Here is a 19,206-nt window from a genome sequence, read left to right as displayed (position 1 = left end):
TGTACAATGTGATACCAATACATACTAAAAGGAGCTCCTGAGAGAAGTACCAGAATTTTGATGGATTCTAGATCTAAAGAAATGAAAGTTCTTTAAAAAGGATTACTAAGGAGTTGTTTTGCAGGGGAAAAACAGAGTCTGAATTATTTATTAGTTAGCAAAAGGAACTAGTAGTTATATAAACTGAGGTGGTGGGGAGAGCCATTAGCAGGTCTCATACCTTCACAAACCAAATGACTAATTGAAGGCCAAGCATGGATACTGAAACTGCCAATAAAGCAACTGAGGAGCTACAATTTTCATTTATTTTACAACTAAACATTCCAACTAAATTAGAAAAAGTTACCAAGGCCAGGGATAATCTCTCTTTCCAAAATCATCATCCGTCAAAGGAGAAGATACCAGAAACTGGCTATCTTTAGCCCACTTCTGGATACAGGGCATGTGAAATATACAGAAACATCCTGAACAACTCCAAACCTAAGACAAAGGTATCAGAAATTAACAAGTATGCAATGATTTTTCTTTGATAATTCCACAATACTTTAAAATAAGCACCACACTAAACTATTTCAAGAGCTACCTAAGGATTAAAGAAAAAAACTTTCCTTCCGGCATAACAGAAGAAATGTTCTTTATAAAAACTAATGTACATGTAGAACACTTTAAAGAAAAATAGTATTAATCATGCAGATTCATTCAGCTAGAAACAACTACTGCTAACATTCTGCAGAGTCTCCAATTTTTTTGTATATATTTCATACTTTTAAAAAATGAGGTCATACTGTACTGATATATAACTTTATAGCCTTTTCTTTTAACACAGTATAAGCATTTACCCTTATCAAGTAGGTTCATACAATATGATATTTATAGCTGTACAGTAGATATCATGTTGATTTATTTACCATAATTTAACCAAGTTCAGGTTGTTGGACATTTAGGTTTTTCCAATTATAAAAAAATTCTTAAACACAAATATGTACATACAATCTCTATGTTGCCCTATAGTTATATAAAACCTATTAGTCTAGCACTTAATGCTAAATTCTAAAAATTAGGTGAGCAAAAAACTTCAGTGTGTATACACACACACACACACCCACAAACACACATATACAAAATTTAACAGCTTAAGGAATAACAGTAATTAATTTTTTTACCCAGCCAATACTTTGCTATAACTGACAAAAATCAGTTCACTTTTTGTCATAATATTTTGCAGCTGTTTAATAAAATCAGACATGGAATATATTGCATAAGCCGGCAGGAGCACTGAAAAAGAGCCAACTTCTTAGTTTGAGTTCCCCCCCAAAGCAGTGCCTAAGAAAAGAACTGGGATGCAGAAGTAAAAGGCCAAGATAGGGAAGAGGAAATGCCAATAAACTGTATATTGTTGAGCTGACTATCGCTAAGGGCCAAAGTTCAGTCCTGCTAGGGATGCTCTGAAAAACCACGTAAAACATGCCTAGGACAACCCCAGCCCCAACCACTAACAAACAGGAAGTTAGGGCACTCATCCCCCAGCTCCCTATGGTGGAACGCTGCCCCAACGGGCATTAACTCTGCTCTGCACTACACCCATTTCCTGGCTGAGTCAGTTCCCAAGGAGAAAGCACTGAGGTTGCAAAAAAAAAATTCACACACATAGCAAGTGTTTACAGTGAAACTGCATCCGCATAAAGAGAGACTATTCCTCCACTGCAGCTGAAATCAGAGTAAGACAACCAGATGTGACTCAGGGCACCAAAGGCACCTGCGTCTGCTATGCTATCCTACCCAATATATTTTAAATTTCTGATTCACTCTACACGACCAATCCATTTCACATCTGACCTGTCTTTCTTTCTCTAGGCAATGCTGCTATAATAGCAGTGGATTAAGCTGAGGTCTAAATGGTGAGTCTATCATATTCAGTCATCACATCCCCTTAATTGCTTTATTAATGCCCTTTAAATGTATATATACATAACTTCACCATTAGGCCATAGTGTCTCTACGTACATGAGTTATCTCTGAATCCATCTCTCCCCATTAACCCTAGCCACTTTCCACAGTGTCTTCAACACAAGAGAAGCTCACTAATAAACTGTAATTGTCATTGCTAGGTTTTACTTCCTTGAAGGCAGGGAGCATATCTGTTTTTTTCAACCTGCTGAAAGTAATGAAATACAGTTTACTTAATATTTTAGTATTTATGGGAATCTCTAAAGTACCGATACTAAAAATGCTTTATCAAATTGACATATGCATTGAAACCGAAAATATTTGCTTCATTTATTTTAATAGTGCTAAAAATATTGATTGCTCATTTAGAGCTAGTTTTCTTTTAATTAAAGATTCCCAAAAATTGAGTATCAATTCATAAAGAGAATTCTCAAATGAAGTATTCTTAAACAAAAATAAGCAAAAAGAATAATAAATGGTTACAAATTATAAATGCAAAATAAGATATTTGGGGGAGATAACATTAATTTAGATAAGGAGAAAAACTTACTGCTTGGTTTCTCTTCACTGAAGCAATACAAATTAAGCATGTCATAGCCCCTGCTTGAAAAGCTTCATTTACATACTGTTTTGTTCGCTCTAACTCACGAACATCTCCATCTTGAAATTTAAAAATTGAAAACTTCAGGTTAAGCAACATCTGAAAATAACACAGACTCACTAACAGCACATTATGTGAGAACTGTCTAGTAATATCAATTGCTCAAAATATAGCTGAAAAAATGAGAAGTTTAAGAAAAAGGCAACCAGTGAACTGCCAAGAGGTCACGAAGTCCATGCATTACATCTTATGTACTTGATTCAAAAACAGTTACCTTGACCTTCTCTCAGAGTATACTTGCTGTTACAGTCCTTAACAAATCTGGTGGGGGCAGAGTCACTGGCAACAGCAGCAAGATGTCAAGTAACAAGGGAAAGCATATCAAAAAGCAAAGTGAAAGGAACTGCAAAGTCAAAGCTCAGCAAAGCCATTGAGCCTAAATATAAGCATATGCGTATGAATGTGTAAATGTCTAAGAGTGTATGTGTGTGTGTGTGTCTGACACATAGCAAATTCTTAGTAAAAATCTGTTGAATGAAAAGATCCTGAGATCAATACAGTATAATAAACTTGTTTCATTAAATTATGCTATTTCTGCTAAAAAAGGAAGCATGACTTCTTAGAAAAAAATTACTAGACTGTATTTCCTTTAAGCAATTATTAAGCATTTACTTGCCAGGCACTGCACTATTCGTATTTCAGTAAGATTAAATAAGCTATTTTTACTTTCATTTTACAGATGAGAAAACTGAGGCACAGAACACTTAAGTAACTTCAGTATGACTCCTAAGTGAGCCGTCTTGACGACTATGCTATGCCACAGCAAGAGTTTAATACAGGAAGGTCCAAGAAATAACAGCACGATGAAAGGCAGAAAAGCTACCCAAAAGCACACACAACAACAAAAGGACAATAATCTCAGTCACTTTAGTGTAAGAGAAATAAACCTACAGGGCTTTAGCACAATAAAGATTGTTCAATAGAGGTTAACCGAGTCTCCAAGAAAAGTACACTAATAACATAAACTATCATAAGTACAGAACGTACCATGGCAATAAAATGGTACAAACCAAAATTTAAGTTACCAAAAAGAAAAATTAAATAAATAGGACACTTAGATAATTCTTTACTTTCTAAGATCATCCAAGTAAACACAACACTCACAAAAACTTGCTCTACCATAATATAAATACAAGTATAATTTATGATATTATACAAAATATACATAAAATTACTCCCCAAACTATAAAATATTATAAACTTATTAAAGACAATTGCTTTATTTCAAACAAATATCGAAGTTTGAAGAGGATTCTTAAAGGCAGACTTAATAATCATATTCTGTGTACTTATTTTGCTTTCTGACACAGCTGGCTCTAACAAATGTACAACATTTTAAAATTTCATCTAATTTAACAGCTAACATGTAAAATAGAATATGAAAACAAGATGAACAGGCTTTAATAAAATAAAGTCTAATCTTATATTCATAAAATTTATGTAAGATTTCTTTGAAAAATGTGTTAAAATTTGGCTGCAACAATAAAGTATACTGCCCAAGATGTCACGATGGATAGCATGGCATTTGAAGTCATGCATAAAAAGATCACTCTGGCAACTGAAGAAAAATGAGTGTGAGGAGGCCAAGACTGGAAACATGAAGTACCTGAAGTTAAGAGGCAGTTAACAGCAGATAAAGCAAAAAATGACCTCGAACAAGTAAATGCATCTGTCCCAGTTTTCTCATCTTTAAAATAGTAACAATAGTAATAGTAATATCTACCTCACAGAGTTATTATGTGGATTTAATCCACATATTAAACAGCTGTAGGGGCCTGAATTAAGGTGATGATAGAATGTAGGGAGTGGTGGGATGAATTTAAGAAATTTAGGAAGTAAAACTCAGCAGGACTTGGTGACAATTAGATTGTGTTGCTCTGAAAAGTCGATGTTCAGAAGGAAAGAGTGCTGTATTAGACGAGCTGTCTGACATGGGCAGAGGGGAGGAGTAGTAGCGAATAAAACACACTCATGCGTGTATATGCCAACCCTGCTCCCAGATTTCTGGCTTAGGTAGGTGACTGGGAAAATTGTAGTATTAATAGAGATAAAGAGAACAAGAGAAGAAATAAGTTATCTTTCAACATATGTTTTGTGTTTCCATAGGCCAGCAAGACAGAGATACCCATCAGGAAGCTGATCATTCAAGTTTGAAATCTGAGAGATCGCAAAAGTATAAAGGCTGTGCTCAGACAGAAAGAATGAACTTCTTTGGTAAAGTTTTGGTGTTCAATTCACTAATGTGAGATGGGAACCATCTCATGACCCTGGCATTTATCGTTCTAAAGTCAAGTGATCAGACTTCCTTGCTTTGGTAGAGGCAAAGTACAGAACACAAAGGCAAAAAATCAAAATATTTATGGATTTGACATAATACAGTATAAGAAAAATTGCCTTAACACTTTAAGATGAAAGCCACGTTAAAAATTAATAAAACTGGGACTTCCCTGGTGGTGCAGTGGTTAAGAATCTGCCTGCCAATGCAGGGGACACAGGTTCAAGCCCTGGTCCAGGAAGATCCCACATGCCGCAGAGCAACTAAGCCCGGGCACCACAACTACTGAGCCTGCGCTCTAGAGCCCGCGAGCCACAACTACTGAAGTCCGCGTGCCACAACTACTGAAGCCCTCACGCCTAGAGCCCGTGCTCTGCAACAAGAGAAGCCACTGCAATGAGAAGCCCGCGCACCGCAACAAAGAGTAGCCCCCGCTCGCTGCAACTAGAGAAAGCCCGCACGCAGCAACAAAGACCCAACACAGCCAATAATAAATAAATAAATTTTTTAAAAAATTAATAAAACTTACAAATGATAAAAGTTTTCTAAACACTAGGCAGAAATACTGAGTTATATCACTGAATTTCCTATTTAAAAATAAAATTTGTATCCAGAGTGGTTTCAGTGAGGTCTTCTTGAAGCAGGAAACTTGAGGTTACTTTCTATGAAGTTCTCTAAAAGCAAGAAACCTCCTAACCTTAAGGTTCCTCTTTATCAATTTTTACCTGGCTGAACCAGACTTCTTAGTCAAGCTTACTAATCTTAATTCCTTGGCAGGTATGGTAAATTCCTTGGAAACCTTTTTGATGATGTGTACCTATGCTCATGATGCCATCAATATACTCAGGCAACTAATATGCATAATGCATGCAAGAATGTTTCTAATAATGACCGTAAGCATAAAATGTGGAAAGTGTAAGAGACTTACATTTAAAATAATCTACTTCTACACTTAGTCCCAAATCTTCACAGCAACATCACTTTGGCCGTCTCTCTCACAAACAAATGTGGCTTTGAGAGTAACCCAGATATATACAACATATAATGTGATTAAACACTTCAGACCTGAAGAGACTTAGATTTTTTTTTACATATAAAAATCAGAAGTTGTAAGATATAAAATAAAGGAATTAAGTCAAGAAATGAAATTGACTTCAAGATACATTTAACATAATGAAAAAGAGAATAATGAAGAATAGATTTAAAGGGGTATTCAAAGTCCTCAAGTGCAATCAAATCATCATTAGGAACAACTTGACCCCACTCATTGCACAGCGACCTTTGGCATCCCCCTCCCAGCATTCTAATGAAATGCCAATTAAACACAAAAGAGAACTTCTAAGGCTGTAAGAGACATCGCCATCCTATTTGCTTTACAGAAAGATTAGCATTATACAATGTATAACTCAAATAGTAAAAGGTACAAAAATTTAACTCTACAACACAAAAATGCTCATTCTTAAGATGCAAAACCTATTCCACAGAGAGTAAAGGTGTCAGAAAAAGTCAGGAATATATTTTCATTGATGTAAAAATGTCAAAATTGAAAAGATCACACAGTACCTGTCTGAGTAGTGTAAGTTATAAATGTATTAGCAACTATTTTTCCTCTTTTTCCTTCAAAATCCTCATCTCCTTCTTCTTCAGATGAAGAGTTAAAGTGTTCTTCAACAAGTTTTTTGGCTGCAGCTTGATTAGCCTTCTTGATTTCCTCAAATTTCTTTTGAGACATTAGCTCTGCTTAAAAGAAAAAAAAATGAGTTTCATTTCTGCAAAACAATCCCTCAAAAAGCAAGGCATGATACACCAAAACGTTATTAAAATACAGATTTAGAAGTCACCTTTGGTGCATTCTATTTCACTATCATCCATGAAAAAAGTATTTTCAAATTTCTTGTCACACGAGTAAAGAGAATACCACGATATAAACTTTCACTTTTGTTAAATATTCTGCTAAATGCCAACTAATTGTTCTAGAATGACTAACAAATCAATTCTTAAAATTATAAAGCTATGATAAAGTATCAAAAAACTGGTGATCAACCTCAAAACAGGATATTAACAAAATTAAAGTGAGATGTTTAAAAACTGAATGGTACACAGTGATTTTTAAAACGTGGGAAACATACCCACTGGGAGCACATCAGAATCAGCAGAGGCAGGCGCTTTCTCAAACCATCCTCTTGCACAATATAACCCAGCCTGGCTTGGCCCACCAAAGACCTTACACAAACAGTATTCACTGTCTACCCACTATGTTTACAATCTGCTTCTTAGAAAGCTCAAGGACTTTGTGTCTTTATTAAAATGTGGTCACAGAACATATTTATTTAACATTAATCCCACACTAAATATTGCTAACGTGGAAAATATGCTTCTTACAACAACTTCATTCCAAAAAGAAATGTTAAGTATTGTTTTGGATTAGTTCTTCTGCTATTCTGTTTAGCACTGTCTGTACTTCCTACTTGCTACTTGCTTAAATGATAACACAAAAAGAATTAGATTACTTCACAGCACTTTCCCAATGAGACTTCAAACTCCTCAAGAGCAAGGACCATGAAAATTCTCTTCAAGCATTAAGTGTTAATAAACCCTTCTGAACAGCCACCATAGTTCAAGAAAGGAGTCACAACATACTTAACTGATGTTAATTCATCAGTGCCCATATTAGTGCCACTTTACGCTTGAAACCGATGAGCCACTGCTAATACAAACTTTCTTATTTTAGGTGGTGTATTTGTACTTAATGATGTTTTATCTTTTATTTTCCTCATGAAATGTTTTCCTTCTCTTACCGCAGCCAGCTTGGCTGGGGACTACTCAGTGTTTCAAGTAAAACTGGAGGAAAATGTACAGTGCCCACATAGGAATCTTTGAGTACTAGGAGAAAAGCAATTGCTATAAGATATATGACTCAAAACGTTATGTACAATAAGATGATAAATGTCATTATGAGCAATGAGCACTTAAAAGACATTTTTTAAAAGGCTGAATTACACAGATGTAATAAAAACATTCATAACCTGATCAATGGACCTACGTAAGATCATCTCAAAGAAAGCTGACAAAGCAACCTTACCATATATTATTTCTTACAGTCAAATCTCAATTATCCAGTTAAAGGATGCTTGCTTTTCTACTATCCACAAAATCCAAGAAAGCTTACCAAAACTGTTCACAGTTCTCCCTCTTGCACACCTCACCACCACCATCATAAATTCAGTAACCAAGAGAATACCACTTATCTTTAAAATTACTTTAGGAGACATTCAGAAGCTCAATTTGCTCCTCCCTGCAAAAAATATATTTTGAAAAATACATTCCAAATACAACAATAAAATGATTTTAGGGATTATTCTCTTGGCCCCCTGCATTCTTTCATTAGTATGGACAACTTAGAATTGCGTGTGTGCTCCCAGGCTCCACTAAAACACTGCCTTGGATGAAGGATATTGAAAGCTGGAGAAGGCCACACCAGATACATCCCAGAAAGGACATTAAATTTGTGACTAAGAACCGCAGTTGAAAAAAGTACCACAAGCTCAAGTGTTTACAGGACATAGATAATTAAAGTTACTAAACTAAGGCAATCAAATAAAAATGGAAAATGACAACTGGCCCCAGAAGTAGGAAACACAATGTCAAGTGGAAAGCCTAAACCCAATCTAAATAAGATTTCTGCTACTCAGCCCAGCCGACTGTTGCCACCCACAAAAGTACCAAAGCCACAATACCTTATCTTACAAGAAGTTGTTAACCAGATTTTTATGAGATTTTAAAAAGAAAAACCAAAAAACTGCTGGCAACCAATTCAGATTTAATGCATTGTGTTAACCAAACCAAACTATAGGCTAAATCCGCCCCCGGGCCACTGTCTGCAACTGTGGGGGATTCAGTAGGCAAAAAAGAGTGAAGGGAAGAATATTGGACGGAGATGTAACATTGATTAATATCAATTAAAGTGATGATGAAAAAAAATAAAAAGTGATGATGAAAGAGGTGTGATGGGAATCGGCCTAGAATGAGTAGCTGCCTGAAAGGTTTGAGAAGTGAGGCCAATAATAAACTCCCGAAGGAGAAGGAAAGAAATGAATGCGAAGGCAGTTCTGACTAGCAAGTGCCTTAGTAGGTAGGCATCCAGGTGAGCCCGAGGACGGGAGCCATTCTCACCACTGGCCACGGAAGTCTGCGGCGCTTCAGATCCCGCGGGGCTGCGCCGGGCTGAGCTACCTGCAGCCGCAGAGGTTGCAGCTCCACCGGGAATGGGGCCAAGGCCAGCAGCGCCCACCGACCCCTTCTCTCGCCCTCCTCCGACGCCGCGAAGATGGACTCCATTTCCTGAGGAGGGGGCCGCAGTGGCCCGTCCTCGGGCTCGGCCTCGGCCACTGGCCACCTGGCGCCAGGAAGCTTCCATCCCTGCAGAGGAAAAAAAAAAAGAGTGGAAGGAGCGTGAGCGCGGTGGTACCAAGGCGGGGGAAAAGGACAGCGGGGGAAGCCGGTGTGAGAGGCGGAATGAGGACGCGGGGTGGGGACCGAGTTTGAAAAGGTCGCGGCCCTGTCTCTCCCAGAGGGCGAGTCCCCGCTGAGCCCGGGCTTCGGAGATGGATCCAAGAGGGAGAGGACTAGGCAGAGAAATGGACCGCGAGTCAAGGAGCACCCAGCGCCGGAGAAGGAGAACCCGGGAGGAGGAAAGCGCCTCCTCGGACTCAGGGGGAGCGCCGTGACGGGAGAGCTGCAGACTAACCCGGCGGTTGCCGCCGGGAACCAACTGCAGTAGCGAACCCGGAGTAAAGAAAGCTACGTCCCCTTACCGACGGCGTCCGCTTTCAACGACTACAGTTCCCAGAAGCCCCCGCCCACCGCTCGCAGAACGCGTGGCATCACTAGCCCCTTCCTCATCCGGAACCGTGTCTGTGTGTGGGCAAGGCCTCGGAACGCATGCGCTAACTGGAGCGGGCCTTCGGAAACTACAATTCCCGGCGTGCTTTGGGGCTCGGACGGGGTGGGCGCACAGAGAGGGCGCAAGGTGGGGAGGAGGTGTTCAAAACCCAGAGGATGCCGCTTTTTCCGTGCGACTACCCTAAACCCAGCTCGGTATCGGGAGGTTATCTCAGGGGTCGTAATTGACTGCCCGCCATCTTTAGCCTCGCCTTCGGGCTTTCTGGTGGCAGGAGACTTTTCTCACAGAAGGGAAAAGTCACTTATAAAGAAAACTCTTTGGGGTCGGGGAAGAGGGAGGGAAAGCTGGGGGAGTGTTGCGGAAAAGTGGCTGGAGTGGAGAAAGTGCCCTTCTGAATTGCAAAAGCAACGTAGAGGATAAATCTAACGGCATTATTATCATAGTCCTTTATAGTTAACAATATACTTTTCCTGAAGCAGGCCGATTTTTACCGTCACGACAGCTCTCTAAAGTAGCCTTTATTAAGCAAAGTAGTCGAGAGCCAGGTCTGGTCCTGATTCTTCTGACTTTGCTGTTTTCAATAAGAAAGAGAAAGGGAGAGGAGGGAGTGGGAGAAATTTCAAAAATTCGGGGCTCTGTCTGGGATTGAGAAATACACCGATTGCTGTTTGGGACTACACGGTCCTTTACAACCCTTCAACCTAATTAATTCCTCTACATTAATAATAAGTACCTAATATTTATATAGCATTTATTAAGTTCCAGGCACTATTCAAAGCGTTTTACATATATATGTGTATTAACAATGTGGTACTCACAATAATCCTGTTATCCCCATTTTACAGCTGAGAACACTGAAGCACAGGTTAAGTAACTTGCCCTTGTTATAGCCAGGTATTATTACCGATTCCATTTTTTAAATTAGGAAACAGAGACACAGAGAACTTTCTTATTCAGCATTCTAGCAGAGCCAGGATTGCAACTGAGCTGTGTGAATCTTGGACTATGCTCTTAAAAACACCATACTATATTATTACTGTGAGAAGGTATTTAATGTTTACCTAGAAATTCCAGTTACTTTTAGAGGACCTAATCAGGCAAAAAGACTCACATAATCAGTTTTTCCCCTGCCATATTATACAATGATATTGATAATCATAATAATTTCTGTGGAATCAAAAAGAATGTTACGTGCTCTCTGAATGAGCAAACATTTATTATAGTATTATAGTAAAGTTTAGTAGTGGAGAGCTGGTGTATATCATAATGTAGAAGCATATGTAAATTGAGAATACATTTCAAAAGCTACCATTGCTGTAATTTTCACTTTGAAATTTCAGATAACATTTGAGGAAAACAAGAGTTCTTTCTGTTTATCAAAAAGGAACATGAGAAATATATGAAGCTGATAAATATATAATTAAGATTATAAACACTGAGAAATATAATTGTATAGTTCTAATTAATCTTAATTCTTAAAAATACTACCCTCAAGAATAGCTGAAAACAAAAGACTGGGCCAACTGTTGGCAACTGGAACTCTCATACTTACTGGTGGGAGTGGAAATTGGTTCAAAACACTTTAGAAAAATGTTCAGCAGTATCTATTAAAGCTAAACTGGACTTACTACTAAAGCATGTGACCAAGCAGTTCCACTTCTGAATATATACTGAAAGACATGAGTGCATAGCTCCACAAAAACTCATGTTTATAGCAGCTTTAGTCATAATAGCCAAAAACTAGGAATAACCCTCATGTCTATCAACAGGAGAATTTAAAAATAAATTGTGGTATATGCATATAATGGAATGCTATGCCAAAAAAAAAATACTGATATGTGTAGCAAGATGGGTGAATCTCAAAGATACCACGTTGAACAAAAGAGGCCGGACGCAACAGAGTACAGTAGGTCCCCTACTTATGAACCTTCAAGTTGCGAGCTTTCAAAGATACAAACGTCTGTTCGCATGTCCGATCACATAAGTTAGTTCACATGTCTGGTGTACGTTGTCACATGTGTGCATCGTTTACAAGTGGTTGTGCTTTTGTGTACTTTACTATACAGTACTGTATAGAGTAGAGTAGTACAGTATCTTTATTTCAAGCCCAGAATGTCCAGAAGCAAGAGTAAAAGCAGTGATGATGTAGCTTGTACTGCTAAGAAGCGCCAGGAATTGGAGGCCCAGAGAAAGGACGAAGAGAGACAAGAAGAAGAAGTAACCAAAGAACCGAAGAGATTCACAACGCAGGAAATGGCAAGGGGATTTTCTTTATTTGCGGAGGCACTGTTAGTTTTTGAGGCACAGGACAAGAACATAGAAAGGTACATGAAGGTTGCAGCAACACGTCAGAATGCAATCCCGTGTCATCTGTGAAGAGAAAAAAAGAGCTACTACCCAGACATCACTGGATCATTTTTTCAAGAGGGTAGATAGAACTGAATCCAGCAAGGAACCAGAACCTGTGCCATCAACGTCAGGCGTGAGTGAAATTGCAGCTTGCCCTCCATCTCCTATTGCTGACGATCCTTCAGCTCTACCATCTCCCACCTCCTCTCCCTCCTCTAGTCAGTAACTCTTCTTGCCTTTTCACACGATGCCACCCCCTGTATGCCAGCTGTTGTACTATACTACTGTACTTTTCAAGGTACTGTACTGTAAGATTTAAAATGTTTTGTTTTTTGTATTTTTAATGTATTATTTATGTGAAAAGTATTGTAAACCTATTATAGTACAGTACTGTATAGCAGACTGTGTTAGTTGGGTACCTAGGCTAACTTTGCTGGGCTTACGAATAAATTGGACTTTGAATGTGCTTTCAGGATGGAACTTGTTCATATGTAGGGGACTTATTGTACTGGATTTTAACTGGGAAGAAAATAAGGTATCCTCCTGAGTGGTGGAAAAATTCTATCTTGATCTGGGTAGTAGTTTCACTTATGTGTACACATGTAAAAACTCAAAAAATTATACATTTATTATTTGTGCAATATACTGTATGAATGATACACATCAATTTTTTAAAAGAATTATAAAATAAAACAGAAAAAATAAGACATCTGAATACCTTTATTGTCCAGTCATTTAAAAAATTGTGGTCTAATTGTATTTATTCGTCCATTACTGACATGTCTTCCTTTTTTTTTTTTAATTGGAGTAAAATTGCTTTACAATGTTGTGTTAGTTTCTGTTGTACAATGAAGTGAATCAGCTATATGTATACCTATATCCCCTCCCTCTTGGACCTCCCTTCTCCCCTTCCGCCTGCCCATCTAGGTCATCACGGAGCACCAAGCTGAGTTCCCTGTGTTATACAGCAGGTTCCCACTAGCTATCTATTTTACACATGGTAGTGTATTTATGTCAAACCTGATCTCCCAATTCGTCCCACCCTCCCCTTCCCCCCAGCCATGTCCACATGTCCATTCTCTACATCTATGTCTCTATTCCTGCCCTACACCTCACCCTGGTCAGAATGGCCATAATCAAAAAATCTACAAACAATAAATGCTGGAGAGGGTGTGGAGAAAAGGGAACGCTCACACACTGTTGGTGGGAATGTAAATTGATACAGCCACTATGGAGAACAGTATGCAGGTTCCTTAAAAGACTAAAAATAGAACTACCATACGACCCAGCAATCCCACTACTGGGCATATACCCTGAGAAAACCATAATTCGAAAGGACACAAGTACCCCAATATTCACTGTAGCACTATTTACGGAAACAACCTAAATGTCCAACGATACATGAATGGATAAAGAAGATGTGGTACATATATACAATGGAATATTACTCAGCCATAAAAAGGAACAAAATTGGGTCACTTATAGAAATGTGGATGGACCTAGAGTCTGACATGTCTTCCTGATATGGATTCTTTTTACCAGTATATCCATACATGACTCCCTAAAAACATTTACCTTTGACAGTTACATCTATACTTAGGTAAACATGGTGCCAGTTATCAGTATATTGCCCCTCAGCTCCAATTCACCCTTCAATATATGCTCTGTGACAGAGGACAGAACTCCTTTAAACATCTCCACAGAGAGCACGATACTAAGTTTTCTCAGCAGAGGGCACTGGAGAGGCATTGGAGGAGGGAAGACGATCTCCTGTTATTTCCTGCTGCTGTACAGTGGAGTCAGCAACCTTGCAGCCTTTGCCTGGCCTGGAGATAAACTTCTGAGCAGCCCTCTCAACGTGGAAACTGACCCCAAGCTCTTCTGCTCACACTGGTACCCTGAATCACTGCTCACTTTGCAGCTGACACCCCCCTCCCAATACCTGCCACCCTCCCACTGCAGACCCAGACACAGCACACCTGTGCCTTGGTTCCCATTCTCTCTGCAAGCTCACCCCATTGGTTCCTGATCACCTGCACTCCAGAGGAGACTGCAGAACGGCTGTGGCCAGGACAAACCAGCAAGCTTCTCTGCTATCCAGTGGGCTGAATTACACCTTCTCCAATAAGATCTGAACCAGCCTTGGGGAGGGGGGACCCTTCTAAGTTTGTCCTTCTTTGGGTATTCTCCCTTAGCCCTAGAATACCATACACAGTTTCCTTCTAGTCATTCTTTTATCAGGACTTGATAATTCTTTATATTAAACTTAACCCACTGTGTGGTTCCTATTCTTGATTGGACCCAGACTGATACAAGCACTGTATACATTTTATATCAGTTTTACTTGACATACTGGATATGACCCAATCAAACTGACAGCAAAAAAAAAAAAAAGAAAAAAGAAAAAATGTTAAGAAGGAAAAAAAGGATACAACATAAAGTGCAAAATATACCAGCTAAAATAAGAAAGATGTTCTGCCATATGTGGGGCAGAAGAGAATTAGAAAAATTAAATAATCGGGTTGATTTTTCTAGCCAGGTTAAATGCAAATAACTTTAGAGGGCTGATTCTTTTTTGCTTTACTTTTTTTTTTTTTTTTTAAAGAAACAAATTTTTTTTTAATTTATTTATTATTTATTTATTATTTATTTTTGGCTGTGTTGGGTCTTCGTTTCTGTGCGAGGGCTTTCTCTAGTTGTGGCAAGCGGGGGCCACTCTTCATCGCGGTGCGCGGGCCTCTCACTATCGCGGCCTCTCCTGTTGTGGAGCACAGGCTCCAGACGCACAGGCTCAGTAGTTGTGGCTCACGGGCCTAGTCGCTCCGCGGCATATGGGATCTTCCCAGACCAGGGCTCGAACCCGTGTCCCCTGCATTGGCAGGCAGATTCTCAATCACTGTGCCACCAGGGAAGCCCTGCTTTACTTATTAATACTCCGAATTCAGTGATAAAAATAGTATTGTATAATGTCAATTTCATGGAAATAAAATAATAATTTTTTAAACTGTGCTATCACTTACTTTTCCTAGGAAAACCTTCAGAGACAAAAATCAACCAAACATTTATTCATATTTAATGTAAACTATTTTCAAATATTCAGGTAAATAATCTATCCATCAATCAATAATTGAGTCTGGCAGTTATCCAATACTGTCAGGCATTGCATATTTGCACTCAGAGATGGGAAGGGTTCACTATAAATAAAGAACCACGATAGGAATGAAAAGGCTCATTGAGATGCTGAGAACTGAGAAAACTATTCAGGGCAGGGTAAGATGTGGATGGGATGGAAAGAAGCACTCCACGTGGTAGGGACGGCATGAGTCAAGGTTTAGAAGTGAAAATAAACATGGCACATGTTTGAACCAGAAAGGAAAAAATTCTATTGAATCCCCAGGCAAAGGTGACAAGTAGGGTTGGAGAGCATCTTGAAAACAGAAGTAGAAAATTTTGGTTTCAATGTTGACACTAAGTAGCCACTATAAGGTTCAAGAGAAGGAAGATGACAGTATAAAAGGAAGATTTTTCAGGAAAACTAATGTAGAAATAATAGGAAAATTTGACCTGCGAAGAGCCTTGCAAGAGAATGGTTGCACAGAATTAAATCCTAGTTGATATGACTCTCAGTTTACAAACTCAGATGTGCAAATTATCACATTAATCATCATCTTTCAATTACCTTAATTTGAACTCTGAGATTTATCTCCTCAGGATCGGTTGGAAAATGCATTTACTACTTCACTCAACAGACATGTATAAAGTCCCTTTTATGCCCCAGACATTTTCTACATACTGGAAATAGAGCAATAAATGAAATAAATTACCTGTCCTCATGGAACTTACATTTGAGTGGAGGAGACAGATGACAAACAAGTAAACAAATTAAGATATAATATCAAATAGGGATCTGTGCAGGGAAATAAGGTGAAGAGGGTTTCAATTTAGATTGGGTAAACAAGGTGACATTTGAGCAGAGACCTGAATGAAGGTCCAACATCCACTGGATACTGGGGAGCTTCCCAGGAAGAGGAAAAGGAAACTACAAGGACCCAGAAAAGGGACCATACTTGGCATGTTCAAGGACAAGCAAGGAGGCCAACTGAATGAGATTGAGCCGGCAGAGGAGCAGCAGGAAACCAAATCAGAGAGGTAATCAGGGGCCATTTAATATAGGACTATGGTGAGGATTTTGGATTCAGTTGTAAGCAAGCTGAGGCAAGGAAGTGACATGATCTGATGTTGCTTTTGAAAGATCAGAGTGGGAGCTCTGTGGAAATGGACTACTGGGGAAAGGGGAGAAACAGTGGCATTAGAGATCAGTTAACATGGTGTGTCGTACTCCAGGTGAAAGATGGTGGTTTGAATGAGCATTGGATGTGGTGACTTTACAGCCAGATGCAGGATATATTTTGAAGGTTGAGCTGACAACATTCACTGGCAAATTAGATAGCGGGTGTGAAATTAACAGTCAAGAAAAGACGACTCGTAGTTTTTCACCTGAGGAACGGAGTCAATGGCAGTGCCCTTTTCTGAAATAGGGAATATTAGAGAAGGAACAGATTTGAGAAACAAATCATGAATTCTGCTTAGCACACATCAAGTCTTCACTAGAAGTCAACTCTCCTGTTTCTCTCTATGTACAACAACACTTCTGACACCAGATGTGTGGGTTTTTCCACACAAAATAATTATGCAATTCTCTGTGGATATCAACTGAGTGTCCTACACTTAACCCAGTTCTGACACTAACTGCCTGGAGAGTGCAGACCCCACAGGTTAAGTGCTCAGTCCCACAAGACTGCCCTCCTCACTTCACATGGCAGGCACAAGTCCTATTGTTGTCACTTGTACTTCTGACCAACCAGCTATAAACCACAGGTCTCCATGACCCCCTCTTCATGTTCAATAATTTACCAGAATGGCTTACAGAATCCAGGGACACAGTTTACTTACTACTGCTGATTTATTATAAATGATACAATTCAGGAACAGCCTAGCGGAAGAGATATATAGGACAAGGTACGTGGGAAGAGGCACAGAGCTTCCATGCCTTCTCCGGGAGCACCACCCTCCCAGTACCTCAATGTGTTCACCAACCTGGAAGTTCTCTGAACCCCTTGGGTTAGGGTTTTTTTGTTGAGGCTTCATTACATAGACCCGATTGATTAAGTCATTGGAATTAGTGATTAATTCAACTTCCAGCCCATTTTTCCCTTCCCAGAATGTCAGGGGGTAGGGCTGAAAGTTCCAACTCTCTAATCTCACAGTTGATTCCCCTGGAAACCAGCCCCTCACCCTTAGGAACTTTCCAAAAGTCACCTCATTAACATGAACTCAGGCATGGTTGAATAACAAAAGATACTCCTTTCAATTTTTTCACTCCAGAGCTGTTTCAGGAGTCTGTGACAAAAACCAAATATAACAAAAGATGCTCCTAAAGCTCATATTACTTAGGAAACTACAAGGGTTTTAGGAGTTCAGCCCAGCAGCCAGGGACAAATACCAAAATATATATTTCTTATTGTATCACATTCGCCAAAGAGATATCAAGTCTCTAGTTGGATATGCAAGTCTGGAGTTTAGAGGAGAGGCTGGAGATACATATTTGGGAGTCTTCAGCAGACAGATGTTATAAAGTGCCAGCAGATATATGAGCTCACTTAGGGTGTGAATTTCGTGGGACACTTCAGCATTTAAAGATTCAGTGAGGAGGGGAACAAAAAGAGATGGAAGTTCAGTCAGAAAAGTGACTGAAAGCCGAGTGTCCTGAAAAGCAACTGAAGTCTTTTAAGAAAGGGAGTGATCATCCCTACCAAATGCTACCAAGAGGTCTAGTAAGTCTTGGACTGAGAACTGATCATTAGAGTTGGTGATGTAGGGGTCATTGGTGACCTTGACAAGAGGTCTCAGTGGAGTTATAGTAGCAAAATTGAATTGGATCAGATTCAAGAAAGAACAGTAAGAGAGGACCTCTGCAAGGACAAATTCTACAAAAGAGTTTTACAGTAAAGGACAGCAGAAAAATGAGGTGTTAGCAGAAGCAGAGAGAGGGTCAAGAGTCAAGTGGTGTTCTTTTAAGATTTGAGCCATTGCAGGCTTAAAGACTTAAATATAAGCCATGACACCATAAAACTCCTAGAAGAAAGCATAAGCAAAACATTCTCTGACATAAATGGTAGCAATGTTTTGTTAGGTCAGTCTCTCAAGGCAATAGAAAGAAAAGCAAAAATAAACAAGTAGGACCTAATCAAACTTATAAGCTTTTGCACAGCAAAGGAAACCATAAACAAAATGAAAAGACAACCTACGGACCAGAGAAAATATCTGCAAATGAAGCGACCAACAAGGGCTTAAATTTCCAAAATATACAAACAGTTCATGTAACTCAATAACAAAAAAACAAGCAAGCCAATAAAAAAATGGGCAGAAGGCCTTAACAGACATTTCTTCTCCAAAGAAGACATACTGATGGCCAGTAAGCACATGAAAAGATGCTCCAAATCACTATTATTAGAGAAATGGCAATCAAACTACAAAAGTACAATGAGGTATCACCTCACACCAGTCACAATGGCCGTCATCAAAAAGTCTACTAATAATAAATGCTGGAGAGGGTGTGGAGAAAAGGGAACCCTCTACAATGTTGATTGTAAACTGGTGCAGCCACTATGGAAAACAGTATAGAGGTTCCTTAAAAAACTAAAAATAGAGTTACCATGTGAACTAGCAATCCCACTCCTGGGCATATAACCAGAGAAAACTCTAATTTGAAAAGATACATGCACCCCAATGTTCATAGCAGCCCTATTTACAATAGCTGAGAAACAACCTAAATGTCCATCAGCAGATGAATGGATAAAGAAGCTGTGGTATATATATACAATGGAATACTACTCAGTCATAAGAAAAGAATGAAATAATGCCATTTGTAGCAACATGGCTGGGCCTAAGATTATCATACTAAGTGAAGTAAATCAGGACGACAAAGAAAAATACCATATCACTTATATGTGGAATCTAAAATACGATACAAATGAACTTATTTGCAAAACAGAAAGACTCACAGACATA

General features: G+C 39.0%; 1 protein-coding gene across 6 annotated transcripts in view; it reads right to left on the bottom strand.

The window, feature by feature from the left end:
- The window catches only part of NFXL1 (nuclear transcription factor, X-box binding like 1), a 53,546-nt gene extending 43,728 nt beyond the window's left edge, over positions 1 to 9,818 (bottom strand). Inside the window, exons 1-5 of one of the 6 annotated variants that reach the window (XM_057547303.1) lie at positions 9,698 to 9,818; positions 9,057 to 9,302; positions 6,447 to 6,623; positions 2,498 to 2,607; positions 347 to 480 (exon numbers count right to left, since the gene is read on the bottom strand). In XM_057547303.1, the coding sequence (XP_057403286.1) occupies positions 347 to 480; positions 2,498 to 2,607; positions 6,447 to 6,623; positions 9,057 to 9,300 (665 nt within the window). In that variant the 5' untranslated portion in view covers positions 9,301 to 9,302; positions 9,698 to 9,818. The other 5 variants (XM_057547302.1, XM_057547304.1, XM_007180755.2 and 2 more) reach the window with 5 other exon arrangements.
- Positions 9,819 to 19,206: the final 9,388 nt, after the last annotated feature.

The sequence above is a fragment of the Balaenoptera acutorostrata genome, chromosome 5, assembly GCF_949987535.1.
Source record: "Balaenoptera acutorostrata chromosome 5, mBalAcu1.1, whole genome shotgun sequence".
Classification (NCBI taxonomy): domain Eukaryota; kingdom Metazoa; phylum Chordata; class Mammalia; order Artiodactyla; family Balaenopteridae; genus Balaenoptera; species Balaenoptera acutorostrata.
This window is presented reverse-complemented; position numbering and strand designations above follow the sequence as displayed.